This window comes from Cardiocondyla obscurior, linkage group LG06 (genome assembly GCF_019399895.1).
Source record: "Cardiocondyla obscurior isolate alpha-2009 linkage group LG06, Cobs3.1, whole genome shotgun sequence".
Taxonomy (NCBI): domain Eukaryota; kingdom Metazoa; phylum Arthropoda; class Insecta; order Hymenoptera; family Formicidae; genus Cardiocondyla; species Cardiocondyla obscurior.
The window spans coordinates 4,823,758-4,848,711 of NC_091869.1; the positions used below are offsets into that span (position 1 = coordinate 4,823,758).

A 24,954-nucleotide genomic window follows, 5' to 3' on the forward strand; every position below is an offset into this window, starting at 1 on the left:
TCTCTCTCATACACAAGCATATACATATACTGTGCATAAAGGCATGTTGTACTTTAAAATTGTAAAAAGTAAAAAAATAAAAGAAATTAGTATCTAAATATTTTTTAACTTAAAATAGAGATATATTCGATAAATATTATTTTTGTCAGAGTAATCTATCGCAAAGATTTTTTTTTTATTTTTTGTAATTGCAAATTGTAAATACCATTATTTCACAAATATACATGTACAGGTTTATTATTACGTCATTTAAATCTACATCTATAAATTGTTAAAATATTATTTCATACATTTTGCATGTTTTATGTAAAGTAACGATATATCGCGTTTTTATTATCTTTTAATAATATAATTAATTATATAACTTAAATAATTTCACAACGTTATGTTTTGTTGTTTTACTTTTATTTCTAATATTTACAAAAAATTAATATAATTTTAATGATGTTTTGTCGTCATGGGTTATCAGTAATCACAACACGTCAATGAAAATTAGCAGTTGAAGCTTACATTGTTCTCTAGTAATAATACTTTTGTCTTTACACTATTTCCTATCGTCATACTATATACATGTTTTTATAAATTAATTTCAATTAATCATTTTTAACGAACAAATTGCCAATTGAGTATTGGGAGCTTTGCCGAACGGTTTATTTCCATCGGATGTCTCGTATTTATTCACTTGGTATGCCAGCATTGTTTCATAATGAAATATGTCCGTACCAAGTTGCTGTGAAATAAAATTAATTAATTAAATTAATTGAAACGTTACATATTAAAATTTTTGAAGAAAAAAAAAAGAACAATATTTTATGCATTAAGTTTCCGTATTATTAGTAAAGTTATTTAAAGATTAGGCATTTATCATTTACCTGCGTGAGTGGATTCGTGTTTGTCGTAAAAATTCCGATGTATTCCTTTTGCTTAGCGAATTGCAAGCAGTATTCTTCCATTTTTTTAATCACAAGTATATTTTCCGTGGCGTTCAATTCAGAATTCGTCCCCATCATGAAATTATGAATAATTTTGCCTTTACCCTTTGGTAATTTGTGACTCCTGATCGGCTCCTCGAGATATTCGAGAAAATCGAAAACGATTATTAGCTTGGATTTCACTATAACATCGGGCTCGTCCCAAAGATCGAAGTTGAGGGTAACTCCGATTATTTTTCCACTCTGACCTGACTTTATTACAAAGCTAAGATTCTTCTCTACGAGAACATCCCATAAAGATTCCATTAGCTCGTAATAATCGGCTCGCGTTATGTCCGGCATTAACCACTGTTCCAAGTCGGCTTTCGAATAAAAGCTTTCCGTGATTATTCTGCGAAGTTACATGAGCGGTTATATTTCAACGTTTTTTACAATATAGGAAAGATAATTGTCAGGAATTTGAAATTATTAGTTTTGCGTTACTCACTCGATTGCGTCCTTTTTATGATTGTCGTTTAGTAGCTCGAAGACGTCCGACAGATTGTCCATCGATTCTTTCACGAAATCCTCGTTAAATGACACGGGTTTCATTCGGTCCAACATTTCGGCCAAATTTTTCGCTGTTATAAAATCCGTGATACCAATATGATAGCCTTGGTCTTTTAACTTGGTCACGGTGTAAATGGAATTCAAGGAATTTCCACCAAGTTCATAGAAATTAGCGTTGAGCGTTACCAGCGTACGACCACCACATCCGATTACGGACGCGATAGTTGGGAAAAGGATACGGGCTTTCGCAAGATCCTGATTATGCACGCCAGTATAATCGCAGTTCGTCGCAAAGTTACTTTCTATGAAATAGAATTTTTAATATTAATTAATTCTACAGAAAATATAATTTTATTTTGAGTTTAATGAGATATAATTAGCAAAGATTGTGTAAAAAGAGAAAGGAAGTATTTATACATATAATATTAATATTCATAAGCTTACAATTTTCTTAATAAACTAGAAATAGACATTTTATACGATTGATAAAACGATATGATTAAAACTTTTTTTTTTATTACTTCAAAGTGACGTTACGACATACGTGGCGTTTCATTTAATGTAACAAAAATATCAAATCGTTAGCTCGACGTACCGTTATTAGAGCAAGATGATTCGTATTTCTTTAATAACGCCTGCCGATCTGTTTTCCCATTAGTCAATAGAGGTATGCGATCGATAATGAAAACTTGTGGTAACATATACGGCGGTAACGTTCTTTGAAGATCATTTTCGATCTCCGATAAGAAGACTGCGTCGTTCGCGACAGTAACGAAAGCTATTAGTGCCTGAAAATGCAAAATGTATAAAATACATTTGTGTAAATTATAATAATTTAGCGTCGGTAAAGAGATATTTGTGACAGCTTTGATAAATAACTCGGTAAATAATAAAGAATTTGTTTTAAAATATTTTACCTGAGACAGTTCACCGGGTTTATAACAAAGTACTACGACTTTATCAATGTTAGGTATCCTCGCGACCACCTTTTCGACTTCTGTAAGGTCCACACGATGACCTCTAATCTTAATCTGCGAGTCCACTCGTCCTTCGTAAATTATCAGCCCTCTGACAATTTTAGCGTAATCACCCGTACGGAAGATTCTTGGATATTCTGTAGACAAATTCGGCATATATTTTTTTTAAAACAGTAGCAAAGATGTAGTCTTTTTAATTAAAAAAAATTTTTTTTAATGTTGAAATTCAAGTCGCTTCATTATTTCGTAAAGAAAACCGAGAATGTAGATCGCAGTGAATTCTTCAAGTTCGAGAGACGTGGCTTTCGATCTTCCTGTTGTGTTACTTAATTTTCTTACCTGGATCAATGGCGTGAGGATTGTCTAAAAATTTATGTGTGTCTCGTTCACGTATATAACCCGCGGCAAGGTTTCTTCCAGCCACAATCAGCTCTCCGACTTCTCCCTGAGGAATCACTCGCATATCCTTGTTGACGAGATAAATTATGCAGTTGTCGATCGGCTTTCCTGCATTCACGTGTTGTTTAATAATTATTATTTCTGAGCGCTAGTTAATATAATTAAATATACGTCTAGTTATTAATTTAGAAGAGTTTTATTATTTTATTAGAGCGCCGTTTGTGAAATAAATCTTCACGTAGATAAATAAGAAATTAGTTTTACCAATTGGTACTTTCTCCATATCTTGCAATTGCGTCCGGTCGTTTAGTAAACAATACGTGACGTCCCCCATAACTTCTGTACTTCCATAAAAATTAGCTAATATTTTGTCCTTATTGTCAAACGTGGTAAAAAATTGTTCGGCCAACGCAACCGACAATGATTCTCCTGAACAGATCCAGAGTTTCAAGCGATTGAGAACGTTGTTATTATCCTGTGCAAAACAATGTCAGACGGTATATTAAATTCAAGGTATCGCAAGGCGGTGCATACTTGTCGCACATAAATTATAACGTGTTTCAGGTTTCTTAAACGACGCTAACGTTGATTACAAGATTATACCATATTTTAATACCGCATTTCATGAAAAATGAATTGTAAAGATAATTATAATGTTAATTTTTTTTTAATCCGCTTAGGTTAATGAGCACCCGATAAATTATATTTCTTACATATCTCGACAACATAATTTCCACAAAGTATTTAATCAATCTTGTAATTTATGTTATGTAATTTTAGTACGCAATTTAGATTAATTTGTAGAAAAACCAGTTAATCGAGACACATTAGATAAAAAAGAAAAAAACCACCGAATCGTTATAACGTTGCTTCTCTCGTTTATATGCATACTTATTTCATTCTGCATTTTTTGCAATTTACTCACAATCAGACGAGACAAATAAAACTTAATGTTTTCAAAGAATTTAACGTTCCGAAGTTATTTTTAAGAAAAAGAAAGAGGAGGAAGAGATAAATATAGAAAATAAATTTTTTGTTTTAATCTTCGTAAATATTAATAGAAAAATAATGCCAGTACATTTAATGTCTTATGATCGATTATATTTAATGTCCAGTATCGTCTATCGTCGTTTATGACATTTTCAAATTTTTATTTATTTTAATGGTCAGGGACTAAAGAGAAAGCACGTTATTCTTTAACATTTCGTGTGGTGTTGTGTAAAATCAGGACTTTAATTTTCAAGAAATTTACGTAATAATAACAGGTCTTGACGGGAAAAGTGATTTGTTCTATATAACTTTGCATACTTACTTGCAAGCCTAGATACATGAGCAATGAATGCAATAATGATGGCACAAGAACTAATCGTTGTATCTAAAACAGATAAATATTTTTTTTTCTTTTTTTTTGTCAAAAAATTGTGTTATATTAATACAACTTAATAAGTTTTTACCTGATGCTTTTCTAACAGCGGTATAAACTTTTCCGGATCTTTTGTCACATTTTTCGGGACGACTATTAAAGTACGGTTTCGTAATAGAGGTCCCCAAATTTCGGGGCAACTGTCAACGAAAGTGAGAGAGGTTTTGAAAACACATCGTTTTTCGTCATTAGCATATGGAAGTTCTCTCCACTGCCATTGTAGACGATTCAACAAAGTAGCATGTGGTATAAGCACACCTACAAAAAGATAATTGTACGTTTTAGGCCACTGTGCGTGCATTGCAATTATTTATTTCTAAATTTTCGCTTTTCTTAGCTCTTATTAACAAATTTCCAAACGAAGTTACATTGTTCTGTTCCTGCCTTATAATTAATATAAAATGTAATTATTTACCTTTGGGAATTCCCGTGCTGCCGGAAGTATAAAGTACGATAGCGAGTTGGTTAGAGCTCTTCTTAACTTGTAACGCGTCTTCGTTTTTTTGCTTAGCTTCTTCCAAAAGTTTTTCATATGTCACGACTAAAGATCCTTCGTAAATTGATAAATCCGCTAAAAGTGGAATCGTTATTTTTACTCGATGATTCATATTCATATTGCGGTCATAAATAAAAAAAAATACAGCGGGAAGAGATAATAATGCATTATTCTTTAATTATGTTCAATCAAAATAAACCGCAAAAACCAAGGTTCTTTTCAAGATTCTTTTACGTATATTTATAGCTGTAGAAATAATAAAATCTATCTGTGTTCAGCAAATTGTTTTAAAACGATCCATTATTCACTTTGAAAGTAATGCTATTCCTCACACTGGTATAAGAATTATTTGAAAATTTCTCGGAATGAAGTTTTAGCTTGCACAAGAAACATCAGACATTAAATGGAAAGTTCCACCTTTTCTATGAACATATCTCGATTTGTTTTCTAAATTTCTTTTTTTTTTTTCAATACATTTTTTATTAAATATAATTGCGGGATTAAAAGAAAAGTAATTTTGAAACGTATGCAACAATCAAACGTTTTGCGAAGAAGCAGTAGAATTTCTCAACGTAGTTTTGCATACCAATATTAATATTTTTGCTGTTAAACTTTTCTTTATAAAATATTCGTAATATGTATTTCGCATTCATTTGTCAATAATCACGGATGATTGTTTGAAAAGAGATCTTTAAAAAAAATGAAGTAATACTTAATGGAACTTTATTTATAGCGGAATAAAAATCACCATTTGATGTGTAATGTATTTCATGCAAATACCATTTAATTTTTATCTCGAGTTTTAAATAATCCTCGTAAAAACTAACCGACATAATAAATTTATTATATGTATATGTGCAATCAGTCTTGCGTAAAAAAACCGCATGTAATTTATAAAAAATATTACGTCAGTACCTTACGATTATTGAATCACACATTATACATTCAATTGCAAATGCGTAGGTTTGATAGCAACGATATTGATGAAGGGTAATTTTGCTGCAATGCTAAAGTATATTTAAATAATATTAAAACATGCAAGATGTCAGTAAAAAAAAAAAATCTCATAAAGTTTTCAAATATCTTAGATTTTTCTCAAAGCAATGAACTAAAATTAATATTTTATTTTTTTGTGATTATCAAAAAAAAATTTTTTTAATAACACCTAAATTTTTTATAAATTAAAGCTACGAATTTCTTTAATATTTACCTCCTTCCTCGATTACTACTAATAACGGTTGGGCCTCTTCGAGAATATGTTTCACTCTAGACGTCGGAAATTCCGCGTCCAAAGGTAAATAAGCCATTCCTGCTTTCAGTATGCCAAGTAATAGAGTTGGAAGCCGATGTGACGGTTTCATGCAGACTGTTACTAATGATTGAGAGGTTCTTTCACTTTTTTCGTACTTTCGCAATGCTCGCGCCAACTGATTGGTGATATTATCCAATTCTTTGAAAGATAACGTGTATTCCTGGCCGCTGTCATCTGTATTCAATCCCAATAATATATATTTTTTTATAATATATATAAAATTCACATCAGAGAGTTATTCATCTTATTTATTACAATTAATTACTTAGTTAATTATCAAAAATCACATTTTAAGATACTAGTTTCGATTTCTATTACATTTTATATCGAAAAGTAAAAATTTTACCTTCGTAATATATCGCGGTTTGACTTGGGCAGACCTTTGCCGCACGAGTGAACAATTCATGCACTAAATCTTTTTCCGCGTCTTTTTCTGTCTGTTGACCTCTTAAAATTGATTGCTGCTGTAAAGTGCCCATTTTCAAACATTCATAGAAATTCTTACTCGGTGCTACAATTAGTAGCAATAGACCTAAAATATGATTTAGATTAAAATAAAATAACGAGCTGCTCAATTTATTCAATTATTATCACATAACTTAATCTTAACGATGATTTGACGACTTTAGTAAATAATTGAAATTAATTGTGTTAATTTCTGATAGTGTTTCATTTAATTTAACGAGTCTTAGGTAAGACTCGAGTTTTAAACGCATTTATTATTAACCGATTATCCAATGTGGCTTGTATGAACAGTGTCGAAATTTCTTAACGCAAACGTTGATTGCTCAAACACATTTTCTCACTCTAGTAACTTCAAGATTCAATTAATTGCATTTACAATAAACAATGATAAATTTTTTTTTAATCTATACATTTGTATTAAAAAACTGTGGGAAAAATAATGGTCTTTTGTAATATTTGATTCTTATACTTTTAGAATTATTTAATTTTATTCAAAATCTATTATGGTACTATGCGTAATGTAATAATTAAATTCTTTTTTTTTTTTTAATTTACTACTTACAATTAATTTATTAATACACTAAACAGTTTCTGTAATTTGCACTTTTTTTCGCGTTGACACTCACTCACCTTATCACTGTATTCTGATTTCGATTTGTCTCCCGCAGCAGGCAATTTTAGCGAGAGTTAACACTTTTACGTCGTTCCTCACACTGCAAAGAACTGTCGAAATATACAGTGACCCCGGTTCCCTTTCACTTTAAAGTAGATATACATACATATTCTGTTATTTCTTTAACTGAACACTGGTACCACTCAGTCGCTCTTTTATGAATACGGGCACTCGGGGTTTTTTTCCTTTTTTCCTTGTTTTTTCTTTTTTTTTTCCTTTCTTATCTCTCTTTCTTCTTGCTGCTATGGCTCTTTCCGGTTATTCCGGTTATTTCTTAAGTCTTCTTCAATGCAATTCAAATAACTTGGCAAAGTGGTTTTTGTATTTAACGGGACTTTAACGTTTGGTTATATGCGGGCTAGTTACTCAGAGAAAATGCCTCCTACGGTTGATATGACTTGTACTCTTATATAGAACTAACTACAAAGACTTTGATTTGTTCGTGTTGTCCCCTACCACTATTTAGTATCTCTGTGCCTATGCGCTACTTTATATCGCGACCGTCGTCTGCCCTACGTCATATAGGATCATAATTGAAAACTTTTCCTGCAAATCTACCGTGTATTACTTCCGGGGATAGTCGGAATACGTCATTCATATTTCCCAAATCATCAGTTATAAGAATTAGATTTTTTCTTTCTTCTCTTCACAGACAGTTACTTGTTGGATATATGTCCACTTTACGTAATTATTATCGTTACATTAATTATAACGGTGATTAAAAATAAATGAAAAGCTTGGGGTGGGTAAACATTTAATTATTTTGTATTACGAAAATAATTTTTAATAGTATCAATTTTGTTTTGTAACTTTCATGAAATTATTTTCAAAGAACGTGCGTGTATTTTAAAATCTTGCCATCTTGTTGCAAAGTCAATAAAATCACTTTTTTTACTTTTATTTTTTTTTTTTTTAATTAAATTGACAATTATGACCTGATTTAATTTAATTGACTTGATTAAACTAATCGCACGTATAATTATGGATTAGTATTTAATTAGCAGAATATAATAATTTTAGAGAACAAATAGAATATCTGAAGAGCCTTGAAAATAATTAATACTGTTTTATCATGTGGCCTTTTCCTGTATATCTTACAAGGTTATTTTCTTTAGTTTCTTGCCTATTTCACGTTCTATTAGCAAAAGAGTTTATAAAAAATACATTATTATTAGCAGTGTAATTGCGAATAATTAATTTACAGTAAATAAATTTGTAAAATAAGGTGTAGTATTATCAGGACATTAGATTAAAAGTATGAAATCATATATTTATTTTATTAATATTTTTTTTCTAGAACGTAACATATAAAAAAAAATTAATGCACGATGTACATACTTTGTACGACTGTAAGACACAAGGAAAAATTCTTTACGATGTCAGTCGATTTCCTTCAGTATTAAAATTTTTTCCCGAAACGCTTTACAACATATAATTTGTTTATAAAAGCCCGACGTTGTAATTGAGCGCAATTAAAGTCTTTGTAATTTGAATTCATGTAAAATAAGAACTCTGTTGATTATTAATAAATTATGGCTGTTTTTCTAAATCTATAATTACACACTATCTAATAATTAATATATATCGTAATAGAACGACATCGTGAAATAATATGATACATAATTAATGAATCAAGACAATAATGAATATACCAGGCACTCAGTTATGAGTAATATGCGTAACGTACTATCCGGAAAGTAGGTACGTGTAAGCTCGAAAGAATGCACCGAACTCTCTTACTTAAAAAAAGAAAAATATATTTTACACGAAATTTTTCCGTTAGCGATATCTTTCGTTGAACTTAGTGTTTCTGATAAGTTCTGTAATAAGCACGTCGAAGCTTGACAGTAACACACGGAAATAACTGAACTTAGTAGCGTGATAAAAAATTATTTTTTCTATTCTTTCTGTGGAAATAAATATTTTAAAAATAAAAATAAAAATTATATTATTTGAAACATGTTATTGCTTCTTATTAAGTAATTTTTTAATGTAAAATTCTGCTTATTTTCAATTCAATTTTAAATATATAATTAAACCTTTATGTGTAAGTAGAATTAATCATTCAGGTTGTTTGGTTTTACCTGGATTTGTAAGACGTACTTTTTTTTAAGACGGGTTGAAATGTTAGTGAATTATGTTACAAGCGGTAACTAGAATTCTACGTCACTTTGCTGCATTATTAATCATTCAAGCTCGTGCTGATGTGATGAAAGGGGGAGAATCCAAGATAATAAGATAACGTTCATTTTCCTATTGTGCCTCAATCTTCCCATTACTACAATAGATGCAACCAATCAAATTTTTTATAAGGTTAGAGAAAATTTAGAGAGGTCTAGTATTGTTTCTTATTTATAAGAACGTTCGTACAGTGTTAAAAGTGCAATAATCTATACAACGGCTTTTCCTCTTTTATTTTAACTGTAACGTAAACAGTTATTTAATTAAAATTCACGGATTTACATTCAAATAAAAAAAAAATAACCGCATTAAAAACGTTATTTTCCAGAATATGACACATATTTTCGCCTACACGTAAAACAAACTCAGACGTTTAAACATTAATATTAAAAATGCGTTACGACCTTTTTCAATGTAATATTTGATATACATAAAGTTTATGTTTTATTTATACGCATAACCGGTTTCTGACGAGTTTGAGATATCTTGGCAAATAACATTTAATTAAAATGCATTAAAAATATCTTTACGCGTTTCAAAGTGTCTTTAATCGTTCGAGTAACAAAATCATGAAGATAAGATTTTTTTTCTTTTTTCTGTTAACGAGACCAGTTTTATAATTTTATTTAGTTATCTTATCAAAGTTCTCGATAACTATTTTAAAATACCTTTTTGTGGTTAACAGTTAATAATCTATCGCTATTATAGCTGTAACGTCAGCTTATGCGCAACCGTGCTTGTTCATTGCTTAACGACTACGTCAGTTACATATCTAAACTCATGCATCGACTGGACATTCACGCACTTTCACTAAAGCAATATAAAAAATTACAAAAGAGAGTCAGCTAAATTCTTTAATAGATTTTTCGCGCTGTCTTACGACAGCAAATCGTTTCACTTGCACTTGCGTGTCGTCGGAATTTAAAATAAGTAAAAATTAATTAATTAAATTTACTATTTGATCGCGTTAGAATCAGGAAAAAAGAAAAAGAAAATGTGAATTAAATATTTTATTATTTAATATTATACAAAGTAAACGTAAACGCATATGTATACAATATTCATGATTATCCTCCTCCCTTTTTTTTTATATCTGTTTACTCGGTTTTTTCCTATTTTTGTGACCGTAAAAATAGATCCTGTTTTCCGCATGGTAAATCAATCGTGCGAATCGCCCGCTAGGGTCGATTTTATCTTGACTGGTTACGACAACGTGCGTTAGGTAGATTTCGCATGTTACGCAATCTTGATTGACCGTTTGATCGCGTCAAGTGACCATAACAATAACCGTATCCATACTGGCTGGCCATCCTATACAGCCAGGCATAACCCCCGAGCATTTTACCATCTTAATCTGTCACATCCGCGGTATCCTTTACCCCTCTATTGTACGGCATGCGCTTACCCGTGTACCGGAAATTTTACTTGTCCAAGGCATTTCGCAACTGTGCGACAACAATAGCGTGTTTTGCGGGAGCGTAAACTCCAGATATTAATTAGAGAATAAAAAAAAAAGGCGACGCTATTCGCTCGCTCGCTCGCTCAATGTCGGCGGCACGTTTTTCGCCGGCTTGAGATTAATTAATTTGTGATTTTTCTCGCGCGACCTCTAAGAGGTAATAAATTGGGCTCGGTGAAGTTATCGAAAGGCCGCGCGATTGTTTGGCAATTAATTAAAAATGTTAAGAAATAGCACACTTACACATTCACTTTGTTAATTGTAAAATATTTTGAAATAATCTTGGTTTAGCCTGGCCTTGTATTACGTGTGAGAACGGCACGCGCGTTCTTATTTACAAAGAGTCACCGCGCATAAAGTCTAGCCGGCGGGTAATACCATTATTTCATACGTCGTAGCGTATCCATTTCTTGAAACCCGATTACTTTTGATGAATGGCAAGTAATTATCGCCGGTCTCGGCCGGTTAACTGACTCTCGGGATTAATGATTGGATACGGTTATCGTCCGATTGCTCGGATTGAAGTGGATACGATGATTCAAAGCGATGAAAAGAGCTCAGCACCTGTGATAGGAGGGTCATTAACCTAATTTTAACGATGTAAAATTTATACGTGCCCAATATCGGCGATTTAATTAAAATCGTAGCCGTCGCATTGTAATCACTTCAGGAGTATCGTGTAAAGTATCACGCGCGATTCAATAATTAATACATAATACATAAACGTGTTCTTAGCGTGTTATGTTGCCATGGGCAACATTCGCGCAATTAATTTCGCTATAAATGGACGATGTGAGAAATTATTCTCATTGTAAATGAAGTTCGCGACTTCTTCTTCAAGGTGCTTCCTTATTTACTTTACGTGTTAATCTTGATTAAATTCTTAGTTCCGTTTAATCGGATCAATTATCCGTTTTACGTGACGGGGTTATCGTTTCCTTTTTTTTTTATTTTTTTTTTTTTATTTAGATTAACATCTTTTGAATTAATTTTTTTTTTTTAATAAAAATAAAATTATATTGAAAAATAGCGCGCGCGTAGCACGCGCATGGTTTGTTCTAGTAGCTAAAATAATTAATATTTTATTACAATTTATAACAGAGCATTGATAAATGTTATAGTAAATTTTTTAATGGCTAAAAAAACATGTTAATTAAGAAACAAAATAACAAATATGTATTTGCATTATATATATTCTATTATTTTAAAGCAAGTTTCTATCGCCTGCTAAAAGTGTTTTCTTTTATTCACTATTCATGCGACTTATCATTTTCAATGCATTCCGTATTAAACACTTTTCTCGGATACGGTGCTTCTCTCGCTGTCTCTTCTCTGCGGAGAGCGCAGTGCTCGTTGATTACGGGTGGTTATGGTTGTGGGTAATTCTCTATCGCTACCCATTCTTCTTAAACTAGTATCTCTATTCAAATAATTTTTATTCTTTGTACCTCTCGGCTCCCTTATGTTCGCGTAGATAAGGTAAATGGCTAGAATTCCAACCAGAAACATCGCGATTCCCACGCCGCTCACTGTGAATACCTGGCAACGTGGAAAATAGCTTGCGTTTACTTTTTTTTTTTTATTTTCGACTTTTTTTCTAATATACATACAACACATAAATGAGGAATTTAAAATTAATTTCCCAAAAAACTATTTCTCAGTTTAACAATAATATTTGTAGCGCGTGTTTCTTTAAGTATACGGCCACGAAAAGGCAAGAAAGGCTATTGATTTTATAACGTCAATTTATAAAGCTTTTTCTTTTATTAAAAAATTTATTAAAAATATATTAAAAATCCTCACCGTCGTCCACCACTCCTCGTTATCATCCATTCCCGAAACCAGAATTTCTTTCGTCTCGCTGACCTTTTCGTCTAGCGTTTTAATCTCTTTGACGGCTGTGGCGCATCCCGAGCGCGATTCATTTTCTCCTTTCAAAAGTTCTCTAAACATATACGACACGTTGTCGTTGCCTTCTGGCGCTCGGTGACTTTTCTCGGCTTCATCCGTAATGTCCTCCTTCTCGTTCGGTATACTTTCACCCCAATAAACTTGCGTTCTATTCTGGCGAGCTATTATGCCACCCAAGCGCTTTAGATTACCAGACTTCTTTTTTATAAACAGATCGAGAAACTTTGGTGCCGCTTCCGATTCCGCATTGTGCGTTTTTAACACGTTTGACACCATATGATCCCAATCCGAAGGATTTATTTGATTCTTACACTTTTTGTTCTTACTGCAACGTAATAAATAATTTAATTTTGCGCAATTAATAAAACGTTTATCGTATAAATGATGACATATTCATATGTACAGAACAGTGTTCTAGTTTCTTAAACCACATCTCGTAAACGACATAACCCATTAGATAATTATGCAGAATTAACTGATTTGAAATTAGGAATTTATACAGTTGAATATATTTCTGTTAAATTGTAAATAATTATATTTCACTAGCGACAGGTATTGAATTAATTTTTTTTGTTACGTTTCGATAGATAAGATAATTGTATTGTTTAGTAAAAATTTCGTTACACTCACCATAACGCTTTTAAAGCTCTCACGTAAATGTCTATGGCATTTTCTAACCATCTGACTTGCTTTAATTCCTTGGCATCGTAACGTTCAAAATGGTTTTCAGGCGCCCACCACTGCGAATTCTTGACCCTCCATTCGAGATTGTCGATTACATTTCTGTTAACAAAAGAATTTAATATGGAACGCTTTCCTACATGTTTTTTTTTTTTTTTTTTTTTTTTTTGTTAAATTGATAAATTTAGTTATCGAGTAATATAATTGATTTTATCGAGAATTTTTTAGACATCTGTAATTGTTTTAATTTTAATAACAATATTTAATTAGTTTTATTTAAGAAAAATTAAGTTGTAATGAGAAATTTATTAGACAGGTGATATGCATCTTTCGTATCAACAATAGTCTTTCTTTGTAGAACAAAGTATTCGCGATAATAATTCACAGTGAGAGATTTTTTGCGTTGATTTAAGGATGACCTCGACGCGACTATTATTCCGGAGAGTGAAACGTTAAAGTGCTGGGAAAAAAAAAAAAAAAGTGAGGATATCAGCAATTCACCGCGATTTATCTAGGATCCTTAACCTCGATTAAGCCTGGCATTCGACGGAAGTAGAAATCGTGATTTCAGTCGTGTGTTTATCGGTATTTTAGTCGCGTAATCGGCACGACGCGAGTTTAGTGTAAAATTAATTTATCACGCAATTACCATTAAATATCACTGACGATTGAAGTAATAGTAAGGTTTCGAAATAATAACGGGACGTACGTGCATTTTTTTTTTTTTTCTACTTCACTCGCGGTGAGATTTATTTAATGTACGGAAAATAACCTTCCATCTTCGATCACTCTGCTTCTATGTAATCAATAATTCATTAACGTGATGCACGTAACTTTGCCGAAGAGTTTGTGATTAATAATGAAATAAGTAGCCAGATGCACCACATCGCCTTTAAATTATTAACGATTACTTTGGGCTGTCTCTTACTCAAGATCACGATCTTTAAAGATACGTATAAGTACGAAATTTTCAATTGTGCAAATAAATTTTGTAAAAAAAAAGAAAAAAAAATTAATAATTATTTGTAATTACCTGGAATCTTCTAAAAGCAGTATGGTGTTAGTTGAATTTATACGATTTAAATAATCTCTTAAATTTCCTTCGCTGACGATTAATATAGCTGAATTTTTAGCTTCGTTAAAGAATTTCTCTTCTGGTTTTCCAATGTATACGATATGTGAGGAATAATCTAAATAAATATATTAAATTATTAAAAATATTTTTCGGAATTTGCTTCATATTATTATCAAATTTTGCTAAAGTAAAATTTCTTACGTCGAAAAAATAAGAACACAATTTCGTACCTTTTTTATCATTGTTATTATCATCATTATCATCATCGTGAATTATAACACATAAATTGTTCGTTATTGCACTTATCGTTAGCTTTTTTGCAACATTTTGTATGTCATCATCGTTCTCAGCATCACTGTTAGCTATTAATGTGAAGGATTTCCAGTCTAAGATTTCTATCATTTTTAATATCCCCTACAAAAAAAAGAATAATTTATTATTACGCGTTTCGATTGTTCGTGCTAAAATATCGTCTCTGAGCATATGATATTTATTTGAAAAAATTAGTACAAATTAAGAAGCATAAAAATAAGGATTCTAATAATAATTAAGTAGACGTACGATTAATTTGCATGCATTTAACTCAAGAACGTCTATATACACGTGGATTTCTGCTAATGAAACCAAGTAACTGGATAAATACCGAGATCGTTTTTTTTTTTCTCTGCAGTTAGCATAGATATATATATGCTCGTACTATTAAATTACATTCGATCGATAATGCTATCGCTAATACGGTGCAATCTTATATCGTCGTTTATTCTAGAGAATACATTATATAATTTTTTATAATTAGTAATTATAATTTACGACATAATGAAGAATTATACTATATAGCTATTTCTCTTTCTCTTTCTGCATTGCATACATTTAATTTTCAAAACTTTGTTTTGTAAAACATGTTGTATTATAAATTGTATTATATGTGCGACATATATTTAATTTATAATACAGCAAAATTAGAATTAACTGCATACAAAAGCGATAAATACACCCTAATTAAAAGCAACACTTTCAAATGCTTGCGTAAGCAATGAACTGCATTATTATTGCATATCGCATGTATACATATATTATGCAAACGTTATGATGATCTCAACACCACAATTAGCTACTTTAATTAAAATAATGATTTCTTTTGTGATTGATAAAATTAAGTATTTTAAGGCTTTCGATGCGTAACAAGCTTGATGGTATCGAGTAATATTTATAGATATATTTGCTGATTAATTAATATTAACTACCTGCACTAATAATGAATTAGATTCCTCCGTTAAAGTGTGCAAGTATGGAGAAGTCGATGGTTTCTTAATAATATGCGGCACCTTTAACATCGAAGTCACTTTATGTATCGCTTCGACGTTGGTTATGGTGTCTGGTCCGATAATTCCTACATAATTACGAAACATAAATCAATTGACAGCATAATCTAAGTACCTAGGAAACACGAACTTCGTGTTTGTACGCGAGCGTAATTTTCGTCCCGTATTTCAGTTTATGAAATACATTTTGTTAATTAATTTATTAGCTTTTGGAAATTAGTGTCAATCGTTGAAAGCGTTAGGACGTCGATCTTACCTAGATAATGAGGTGGATGTAAACAGTTGACACCCGCCCATACTAAAGCTTTCATAACCGCTTTCAGAGCGCCTGTTACACTTCCGCACGTGTCCAAAATGGTGATTTCTGTAAACAATTTATCTCGTTAATTTTTTTTTTTTTTTTTTTTAATTGAATTACTACATTTTCTTTTGTGTTAGGATTACTGTCGAGAGAATTATTCAGTATAGTAATATCAGAACATGTGGAGTATTTGATCGAGACTGGTCATTCTATTTTTATTTTGATTTACCGATTTTGAATCCGTCGGTTTTATTATTCTGAATTCCTGCGAAGAGTTTCGCGGCCTCGTAAAGCATTACGTTTTTTGTCGATAATTTTGTACATGATGGATCGTCGTGCACACTTGTTAAAAATGAAATTTGCACGGTTTCGCCACATTCCGTGCGTGCGCCGCAGGTGCACGCGGCGATCACCACGAGAATTATGCACCAGGTTCGTGAAACTCCCATGTGTGCTTCGACTAGGAAGCAGGGTAATATAAATTCGATCGATTCGTGTGAGCTCTTCAAAATTAAAATCCGCGAGTGTTCTTTTATGATTCCTTTTTATTATACTAAAATATATTAGCGCTAATACCGATAATATAAAAATTCATTACGCAGATGTTTTTGTCGCTGCATGATTCACTGATTTTATCAAGTAATTATAAAATTATATTTATTAACTTAACCACTTGTAATACAATTATTGTTAATAATTGCCACTTAGATGACGATTATTCTTTTATTTTTTTTTTAAGTTAATACTAAAAAACACAGTTATTTCTTCGTAGACATATATTTATAGGCATATTATATTTTACGTAAAGAAAATAAAATTAATAAAATAAAGTAATTTACTATGTAATTTCTTTTTTTAACGTATTACAGTGCAAAATTTCTCGTGGCAAAGTTTACTGAATTATTCGGCTCAAGTGCAGTCTCTGATATTGAATTCCGGAAGCTTTATAAGGTTACCAATGCGATATACTTTATGTGAATTTGTAAGGTTTTGAACGTATTCTTATGCAACAGATGCTCTCAAAATCGATCATTTAAAATCACTAGAAACGGATGAGGTTAATAAATATTACAAATTCTTAGTCGTAACTGCTTAGGAAATTTATTTGCATGAATAAATTCTTACAAATTTAACATAGTACAATTTTATAATACAATATATGTCTAATACACTTCTGGGATGATATATATTTTTTAATAAATGTACAAAGTAGTCGGTAAAAAATATTCCTTAGAAATATATTTAAAAAATATAAAAATTAATTTTAAATTTTGTTTTACATTTTTTACTTTTTTTTATAAAAATTTGTTACAATAATTTTCTATTGATTATTTTTATTTGAGAACCACTTAATACATAAGCTTCTTAATATTGCAAGTTGGGTTGTTAGGAAAAATCCTATTTTATTTCTGTTATATCATTTATCTGCTTTTTTATTTCTTTTTTTTTTACGTAATTGTTATATAACATAAATATATGTACGTATATAAATCTTTACAGGTGTTGTTTTAATATAATAACTGACAGTAATTGCTCATCATTTATTATATCTTCTGTCGCATATAATGTTAAATACTTGTTATTCTTTTACAACTAATAATTAGTTATTAATATATCACATTTGTAAAAAAATAATTACGTTGATTATAAAAATGTACAAAGTCAAAAACGTCATATATGTTTCTAAAAACGAAAATAATTAATTCAGAATTTATGAGCAAATTACAGTGTCACAAAATTAAATTAACTTAAATATTTAGAAGTATATAAAATAAATTAACTAGATTTTTCTTAACCATCTTTGTTGTCTGATAAACATTATCGCGGGTTTTTTTTTTTTTTTTTGGTGCAATAATATTTATAACACAGATGGCGGTAGAAATCAAAGAAACTACATATTATGACTGTATTAATCTCAAGCAACACAAGATGGCACCACTTGTTAATGACAATCTTCATTAATTATTTTCTCGCAAAGATCTGTACTGTCACTTGAGCTCATTAACAAAACAAACTCGATACATTACAATTATTCATATTTTACTCGCACACATTTATATCATATATCTAATTGACATAGAAAAAAAAAGAAGTCGTACTTACGTTTTAATGTAATTTATTTTCAATTCAAAATTAAATTAGAAAATCTAAAGCAGCTAATAGCATTTCTTTTTTTTATTTTTTTATGTTTTTTTTTTGTTTACGAAGAAGTGATTTAGAGAACTCTTTGATGTGGCTAATTGTAGACATATTGTATCTACATTGGTGACCCACTATGCGGAATAGACGTAGTTTGCCATCGAGTCATAATTATTTTATCCAGGCGTGTAGACGGTTCGCGGGCCGATCTCTGCACTTCAAAGTCGGAATAAGAAAAAGCGCGGAAGGATATATTTGCGTCCAGGCGGGGCCATTACTTACGTTGGCATAGGACCAACAATAACAGTGGCCGGACTTTTAAAAGCTAGAGATGCGGGACTTCCTCGTATCTCAAACATCCCTGTACTGTCGCAGTTGTAGGTCGGTGCAGACACGGTCTGCAATCTTTATCCATTTCTATCCACACGCCTGTCAGATATTCGATAAATCCAGTGACGAATCTTCGAGGCACAGCTTCACGCTACGCCTGCAATGTACACGCTGTATGAGGGAGGGAAATAAAAAATGGGGGGGTGACGTGCAAGAGGAAAAACGCGCGATAGAAAACTTATTTACCCTGCTCGTGTTTCCAGCAAACTTTCTCCACTTTAGTCTCGTATTACATTTTGGTTTGGAAGGGCTTATTTTTAACATTGTCAATATTACTTCAAAATCACTGCGGGATCGAATGGCATAATTCAATCGCTTCGGCAATGTAAATTAGGTCAGTGATGATGACTTTTAATGGTAAAATTAAAAAATTGTCATGATTTTGATAATTTATTTATTTTTTTGTCGGTATGGGTGGTTTGATTTAATTACGAAAATCACAAACGATACACTATGGTTACTAATTTGGGCGACCGATTCGTTCAATGTTTACTTTATAATTTTTTTACGTCATCACATGTTTCATATTTCAAGTATAACGTTAAGTCGGTGGGATTAATTCAAAATAAGTGCATACAATATGCAGTGAAAATTTACAAACAAATTTTTTTTACAATTTTATTAATTTTATTAGAAACATTATTTTTATAACAATTTTTTAATTACTTTTTAAAAATAAAAATTAAGAAAAGTTCTAACATCTAACTGTAAAAGTGCAATAAAAAAAAAGAAATCAATTAATCGAAGTAATAAAAGACACGATGACTTTGCGCTGGTTTTAAAAGCATTCTGCGATTCTAGGACAAGAGTTATGACGTGCAGACGAGCATACGCGAAGTCATCTATCGCGGTCTACGTATTCCTGCTTAACTAATACTCTTCTCACACGCATCAATTAATAATCATGCACGTGTAAAAATCAGCGCCGGAATATAGATAACTCTTTCGCGATACCTACTTTTGATTTCGGTCGCGACGTCTTGGCGCATCCGCGACGCAACGTTAACGCTGACAAATATCCGCGAAAGTTTATCCGTAATCGACCGGAAATGCGAGAACTGTCCTAGATTTTGCGGCATAACTTTCCCAGGGACAGGAAATATAATTTCGTAACCGACCGCTTCGATGCACGATATTGGCTCATTACTAGAAATATATTTAAATTAAAAATGATAATTATCGTCGCTTCGCACGCCTCGTGCGCAACACTCGCGCGTAATCCGCGGTATCGAAACGAAACCAGTTTATGATTTTTATGCAATTTTAATTTGTACATATTTTAGATTATGAGGTATTTTTCACAGGTTTATTTTATACCCTTGTAACTCGTCTTGTAAAACGTTTTACGATTACGCGCTCTAACGTTAAACGAGGTTAATGGCTAAACCGTTGAATTATGCTCGCTGTCATTCATTATATCTGTCCCGTCGACATTTTCCTTTGCACGGCATAATCGGGGTCGCTTTACGAGCTTTGTTGTCGCTCCTTCTAGCCGTCGGCGCGCACTCGTCTCGCGTGCAGATAGAAAAATTTTCGTTCAGTTAGAAATGAACGACGTGCAGCGGATCCTCAGCCGTGGAAGCGCCACGTGTGGAGAGATCAGTGTTGCATGTGCGTGACCCAATATGGAGAAATTGAGTCTCTATCTCTCTCTCTCTCTCTCTTTCCATTGTACCACCTACGTGTTATTCATCGACCGTTCAAGTGGCAATGCTAAGATTGATTGACTGGACGATCGGCATAAGTAGAATACTGCATTCTTCGCGAATAAACGCGCGATTATTCGTCTCTTTGATCCCCACGTCGTTACCCGCGCGAATGCGAAATGTTGCGAGAGCAACGTATACGTGTTTATTGTTATCCAGAGATAACGTTACATTGAATAAAATCAACGTAAATGCAACGTATAAAGCTTTGACTTGGATTATTCATGATGGGGCTTACCGCGAATACGCCTCGTTAACTTTTCAGTCAATTAATATAAAATGAATCGGAATAGTAACAGGCGTGTCGATCGCAATGCAATTTTAGTATTGTTTGTCGATAATTTGTGAAGAAGGGCTTTATTAAAGCCTTGCATATGATACTTTTTAATCAATTACGTGTATTTAATAATTGTAATGCGTCAGCAGTATACGACCGTACATACAATAGCATTTTAAGTCGCATTTTTATTCTTATTTATTTTATATTCGATATAAAGTTTTATGAGATTCGTTGAAAAATTGATATTAATTAGTAATTGCTGGAACAAAGCCTTTTCTGCTTGAACGAATAATTGAATAAGCGGATAAATATTTGAAATACATATACGAGTAACGAGTATAATTTATCATCGATGTTGAATCGCCCCGGTCTCGATCGCGAATGCCGGTTTTTTTTTTTTTTTTTTTTTTAGGCGTTCATGACACTTGAAACAATTATACGATAACCTGCTATTTAGGAAACGCGGCTTGTCGAACGGCAAAGCTCACGTACATCGCACGGCGGAATTCATGGGATTTCGCTAAATTGCTAGACGAAATACCGAAGAATCTCTCATACGAATTCGGCACTGTTGGTTACACGACCTAGTTTAACTGCGTCATTGATGCCTTTCCATATTGACGTATCGATAAATAAAATCCGCTAACATTGACGTGACAGCTTATGATACACCGATGCTTACGACGCTGATTAGATTTCGCGTGGCTCGAGCATTATCGGCAAAGGGACGTCTCGCGGCAAAAAGTCTAACGTTTATAATTAGTTACGTAAATATTAAATAAATTCGAGATTCGTTAAATGATTCGTGCGTATATCAGAAAAGTAATATCGAATAGAAGTTTCTGAAGAATAAGATAATTACAAGTACAAGGCTCTTTAATTGACGGTGCTAAGATCAAAGATATATTTACGGAGATATCACGGAGATACGTAATTACTAAAGCGACGCATATTGCAGCGTATTTGTGCTTTTAATTAACAACGTTTATGAAAATTATGCGATAGAGAAATTTGAATTTTCTTTTGATAATATTCAATTTTTTTATTTTTTTTATTTTTTTTTGTTTATGGAATTTTTTAATGGAATTTAAAGATACAAAAGTTGTTACTCGCGCGTAACAAATTTCTCACGGTAAAATTAATTGTCTTTAACGCATATCTTTGCATCATTGCGCTTTACTTCAAAGCGTAGAGCATGAGATTGTTCCGAATCGACTACAATGCAAACAGAGAGGATTGACAGCGAGAGATTTAAATGGAATGCGCTTGGTTTCCTAATAGGGCGTCGTGTTGCCGTGTTCTTTCATACTTCGCTACAACCGTTATTAACCTATATCGTAAAAGGTATAACGTGAGAAATCAACAGAAAAGGAAGAGAGACCGAAATAGTAAATATTTAATACAAGTATCAATTTTAATTCAACATAAGAACTTTTTAATTTAAATAGATCATGATTTACGTTTGAAAATTAACGTTTAAGTCTATTAGAGAGTTTATTATTTTAAATTATATTAATAGTGTAATAAAGTATAATAAAATAATAAAATTAATTAACTTTATAATCCTATATAAAACAAAACCGGAGCATAAACGCAATTATTTTTTTTATCAAAGATATTTATATAAAAATAATTATTATTATATTAAACTAGAAATAATATAAGTTAATTTTTTAATAAATATGATTAAACTAAATCTAATAATATTTTTATTTTAAAAGAAAGACATGCTAAATTATTAATTACTACAGATTCGCGCGCGAGGAAAGGAAAAAAAAAATAAAATACTGTAATGGAGAAAAAGAGCGCGCATGCTCGCGTCGAAACGGAGGCGCGTTCGAGAGTTTGCAGCCGGTTGAGTTCCGTGTTCTATTCAGTTTACCGGCACTATTTGCACGGTCCGGGTACTTTCTGGGCACGTGTGTCCTGGCCGATTTAATGTAAAAAAAAAAATAGAAAATAATGCGTCACGTGGTAGCAACGCCGTTAAATATCCTCCGGTCAGTTGTCGGTGCAGATTGCAACGGGGGTCACGGGGCTGTGCACGAGCACGGTCTCTCGAGCTACCAGTGACAGCAAATTCGATGAACAACGAGATCGTATTACACGAGTGATGACAACGTTACGCCGGCCCCAAGTGAATCTTTAATCGTGGATTTGTTCCCGCTGCTTAATTGTGAACGACAGTTTAACGCGCCGCGATAAATAAACTTGCGCGCGGGGTCGATTAAAGCGAAATAAATTATATTTAGCTCTGGACAGTCCCGTCGGCGAGTATGCGTGGCGACTTGATTAAATAAATGACTCTTCTCTCGTTAAAATAAATTTTATAGTTGATTATCGGCGGGCACGTATCGGATTGAATCAGCAGCCCGGTTGGAATTAAAATTAATCGTTGCCGGATGAAGGGGAAGTTTCGTTTCCGAGAGAAAAGTGATTAAGAAAATCGTCGATTAATCCATGGGAAATCTTTATTAGTTAGCTGATGGCTCATTTAAGTTCCACTCTTCTAAGAGATTGGACAAGTTGTCTCGCTGTGCCTGTCGAACGTAGTGGACGAAGCGCGATTCTGTATTTCGAGATCGTGGTTGCTACACCCGAGAGGAATGTTTGTCAAATGAGGTAGAACGAATTTTGTCGGCGAAAGGAACCGCGCGCGGAATACGGAATCAAGTCGAGGTGAATTTAATCGCGCGCGCCGATCAGTGACTTATAGGTTTCAATAAATACGCGGGGATGCTCGCGCAATTATGGTTCGCCTGTTGTCATCAGAGTGCAGGAAGCATTCTATTTCGGATTGAACGGCAAATAAATTTCGAGCATACTTGAAATTCTCGATGGACCCTTTTCACGAGCTCGCGAGATGCTGCCCAGGTATTGGATGTTAGACGCGTTTTTTTTTCTTTTTTATTATATTTTATTTTATTTTTTTCTTCTTTTTATTTCCAATCTATCGATTGTTAGGTAATTTATTGTGAAAAATTACGCGGTATTTGAAATATAATTCCACAGGATCGTATAATTTTCATCGGGATAAGAGGAGGTAAACAAGTAATTTTAATATTATTTTATTAAACGGATTTTTTCTTTCTTTTTTTCTTTCTTTTTTTTTTTTTTTTTATTGAATTCAATCTGATGAAAAATCTAGAGTAGGAATGTATTCAGCGGCAGGTCAGGTCACTTTATTTAATTGAATATGACTATTCATCGAGTTTGGCAAACAACCGGCGCAATTCTATTAAACAAGTTTCTCATAATGCTACGAACTAACTGTACGAAGTGTAAGAAAGTTAATAATGTTAATCGGCCGCGTTAGGACCGCGACGTACTTATTACTCGGGGCGCGAATTTCCGTCCGAGTTATAGAAGATAAACATTCGTCTGGGGCTTTCCGCAAATTAACATTCCCACCGTCTGAGGTACTCGATCGAAACGTTAAGTGGAGTCGCGTTTTAAGTGAAAAAGCCAATCAGTACTTTTAGGGCGAGAGCAATTTCCCCGCGATCTCGTTGGGGAGCGCTTCTCGCCGCGCCGTATCGAGGTAATTAATGGGTAAATTTATCGCGACGGGAGACCTGACGATGTCAATTAACGTTTCCGAGACGGCAAAAGTGGTGGTCACCTTTAAACACGGGGAAACGGTAAGCTGGATTCGCGTTGCGGGATATCGTGGTGCCGTTGCGTGCCCGCGGTTCCTCATGGATTTTCTCGGGCTGCTCCACGACGCGCGACGATCCGTCCAAGTGCGCGAGACTCCATCGTCGAGAATTGTCGCGGCACGGCGGAAGGTTGCAGCCGACGTAGCATTAAATGTCCTGCAAAAGGAGCGCGAGAAAAGCCGACGTGACTGTGCCTTGCACGTAAGGCCTGTAAACCTGCAGTAACCGGCCGGTAACTTATAAGTAGCGAGAGCCTCTCTCCGTCTAACAATAAGTGAAGACACATAGTAGCGTAAACGTAACGTGTTGTTACGAAGATACGCGACCGCGAAGAGATTTACGAAGGTAATTTAAAAGAGAAAAAAAAAAAAAAAAAAGAAAGGTGAAGAATTACTCGGGGAACGAAGAGCGCGAAGAGAGGAAGGAAGGGTGCAATTTGATTCTGCGCTTGGAAGAAAAAAAAGGGATAATAAAATAAAATAATAATAAAATGTTGACAACGATGTCTACCGTCGCGTTCGAACTGAATTCATCCTATTACACAACGGCGATCGGTAACAGCGCGCTAGATGGATTCTCAGGTACTTCCGATTAAAGTTTACCGCCGTGAAAACGACGCTACAT

At 32.9% G+C, this 24,954-nt stretch overlaps 4 protein-coding genes across 5 annotated transcripts in view; 2 read left to right on the plus strand and 2 right to left on the minus strand.

Annotated features, from left to right (window-relative positions):
• LOC139103766 (eukaryotic translation initiation factor 4E type 3) overlaps positions 1–24,954 on the plus strand; it is a 57,442-nt gene that overhangs the window by 3,166 nt on the left and 29,322 nt on the right. The window lies entirely within an intron of this gene.
• Positions 74–8,004, minus strand: E (nonribosomal peptide synthetase ebony). The gene is made up of 13 exons (XM_070658718.1): positions 7,184–8,004; positions 6,435–6,620; positions 5,987–6,262; positions 4,696–4,851; positions 4,312–4,538; positions 4,170–4,232; positions 3,122–3,332; positions 2,798–2,965; positions 2,399–2,595; positions 2,077–2,269; positions 1,420–1,783; positions 873–1,323; positions 74–730 (listed from the first exon to the last, which is right to left on the minus strand). The coding sequence occupies exons 2-13, from the start codon at positions 6,565–6,567 to the stop codon at positions 590–592; spliced, it is 2,580 nt and encodes an 859-aa protein (XP_070514819.1). The 5' UTR covers positions 6,568–6,620; positions 7,184–8,004; the 3' UTR covers positions 74–589.
• Positions 9,637–17,324, minus strand: LOC139103748 (uncharacterized). The gene is made up of 8 exons (XM_070658727.1): positions 16,386–17,324; positions 16,112–16,219; positions 15,778–15,923; positions 14,764–14,947; positions 14,492–14,648; positions 13,408–13,560; positions 12,670–13,102; positions 9,637–12,405 (listed from the first exon to the last, which is right to left on the minus strand). Exons 1-8 carry the CDS (start codon positions 16,603–16,605, stop codon positions 12,154–12,156), a joined length of 1,653 nt encoding a protein of 550 aa, XP_070514828.1. The 5' UTR covers positions 16,606–17,324; the 3' UTR covers positions 9,637–12,153.
• Positions 18,345–24,954, plus strand: part of Ethr (ecdysis triggering hormone receptor) — a 28,050-nt gene continuing 21,440 nt past the window's right edge. Inside the window, exon 1 of one of the 2 annotated variants that reach the window (XM_070658730.1) lies at positions 18,345–24,911. In XM_070658730.1, the coding sequence (XP_070514831.1) occupies positions 24,821–24,911 (91 nt within the window). In that variant the 5' untranslated portion in view covers positions 18,345–24,820. The remainder of the gene's footprint in view (positions 24,912–24,954) is intronic. The other variant, XM_070658729.1, reaches the window with a different exon arrangement.

Excerpts from the sequence above, each read along its gene's own strand:
- E (XM_070658718.1), bottom strand. The coding sequence starts at position 6,567 with ATGGGCACTTTACAGCAGCAATCAATTTTAAGAGGTCAACAGACAGAA. Across the intron at positions 4,852-5,986 it reads AGTAGTAATCGAGGAAGGAG|CGGATTTATCAATTTACGAA; the intron begins GTAAATATTAAA and ends TTCCACTTTTAG. Across the intron at positions 2,270-2,398 it reads AACCCGGTGAACTGTCTCAG|GCACTAATAGCTTTCGTTAC; the intron begins GTAAAATATTTT and ends TTGCATTTTCAG.
- LOC139103748 (XM_070658727.1), bottom strand. The coding sequence starts at position 16,605 with ATGGGAGTTTCACGAACCTGGTGCATAATTCTCGTGGTGATCGCCGCG. Across the intron at positions 15,924-16,111 it reads ACATCCACCTCATTATCTAG|GAATTATCGGACCAGACACC; the intron begins GTAAGATCGACG and ends GTAATTATGTAG. Across the intron at positions 12,406-12,669 it reads ACGAGGAGTGGTGGACGACG|GTATTCACAGTGAGCGGCGT; the intron begins GTGAGGATTTTT and ends CCACGTTGCCAG.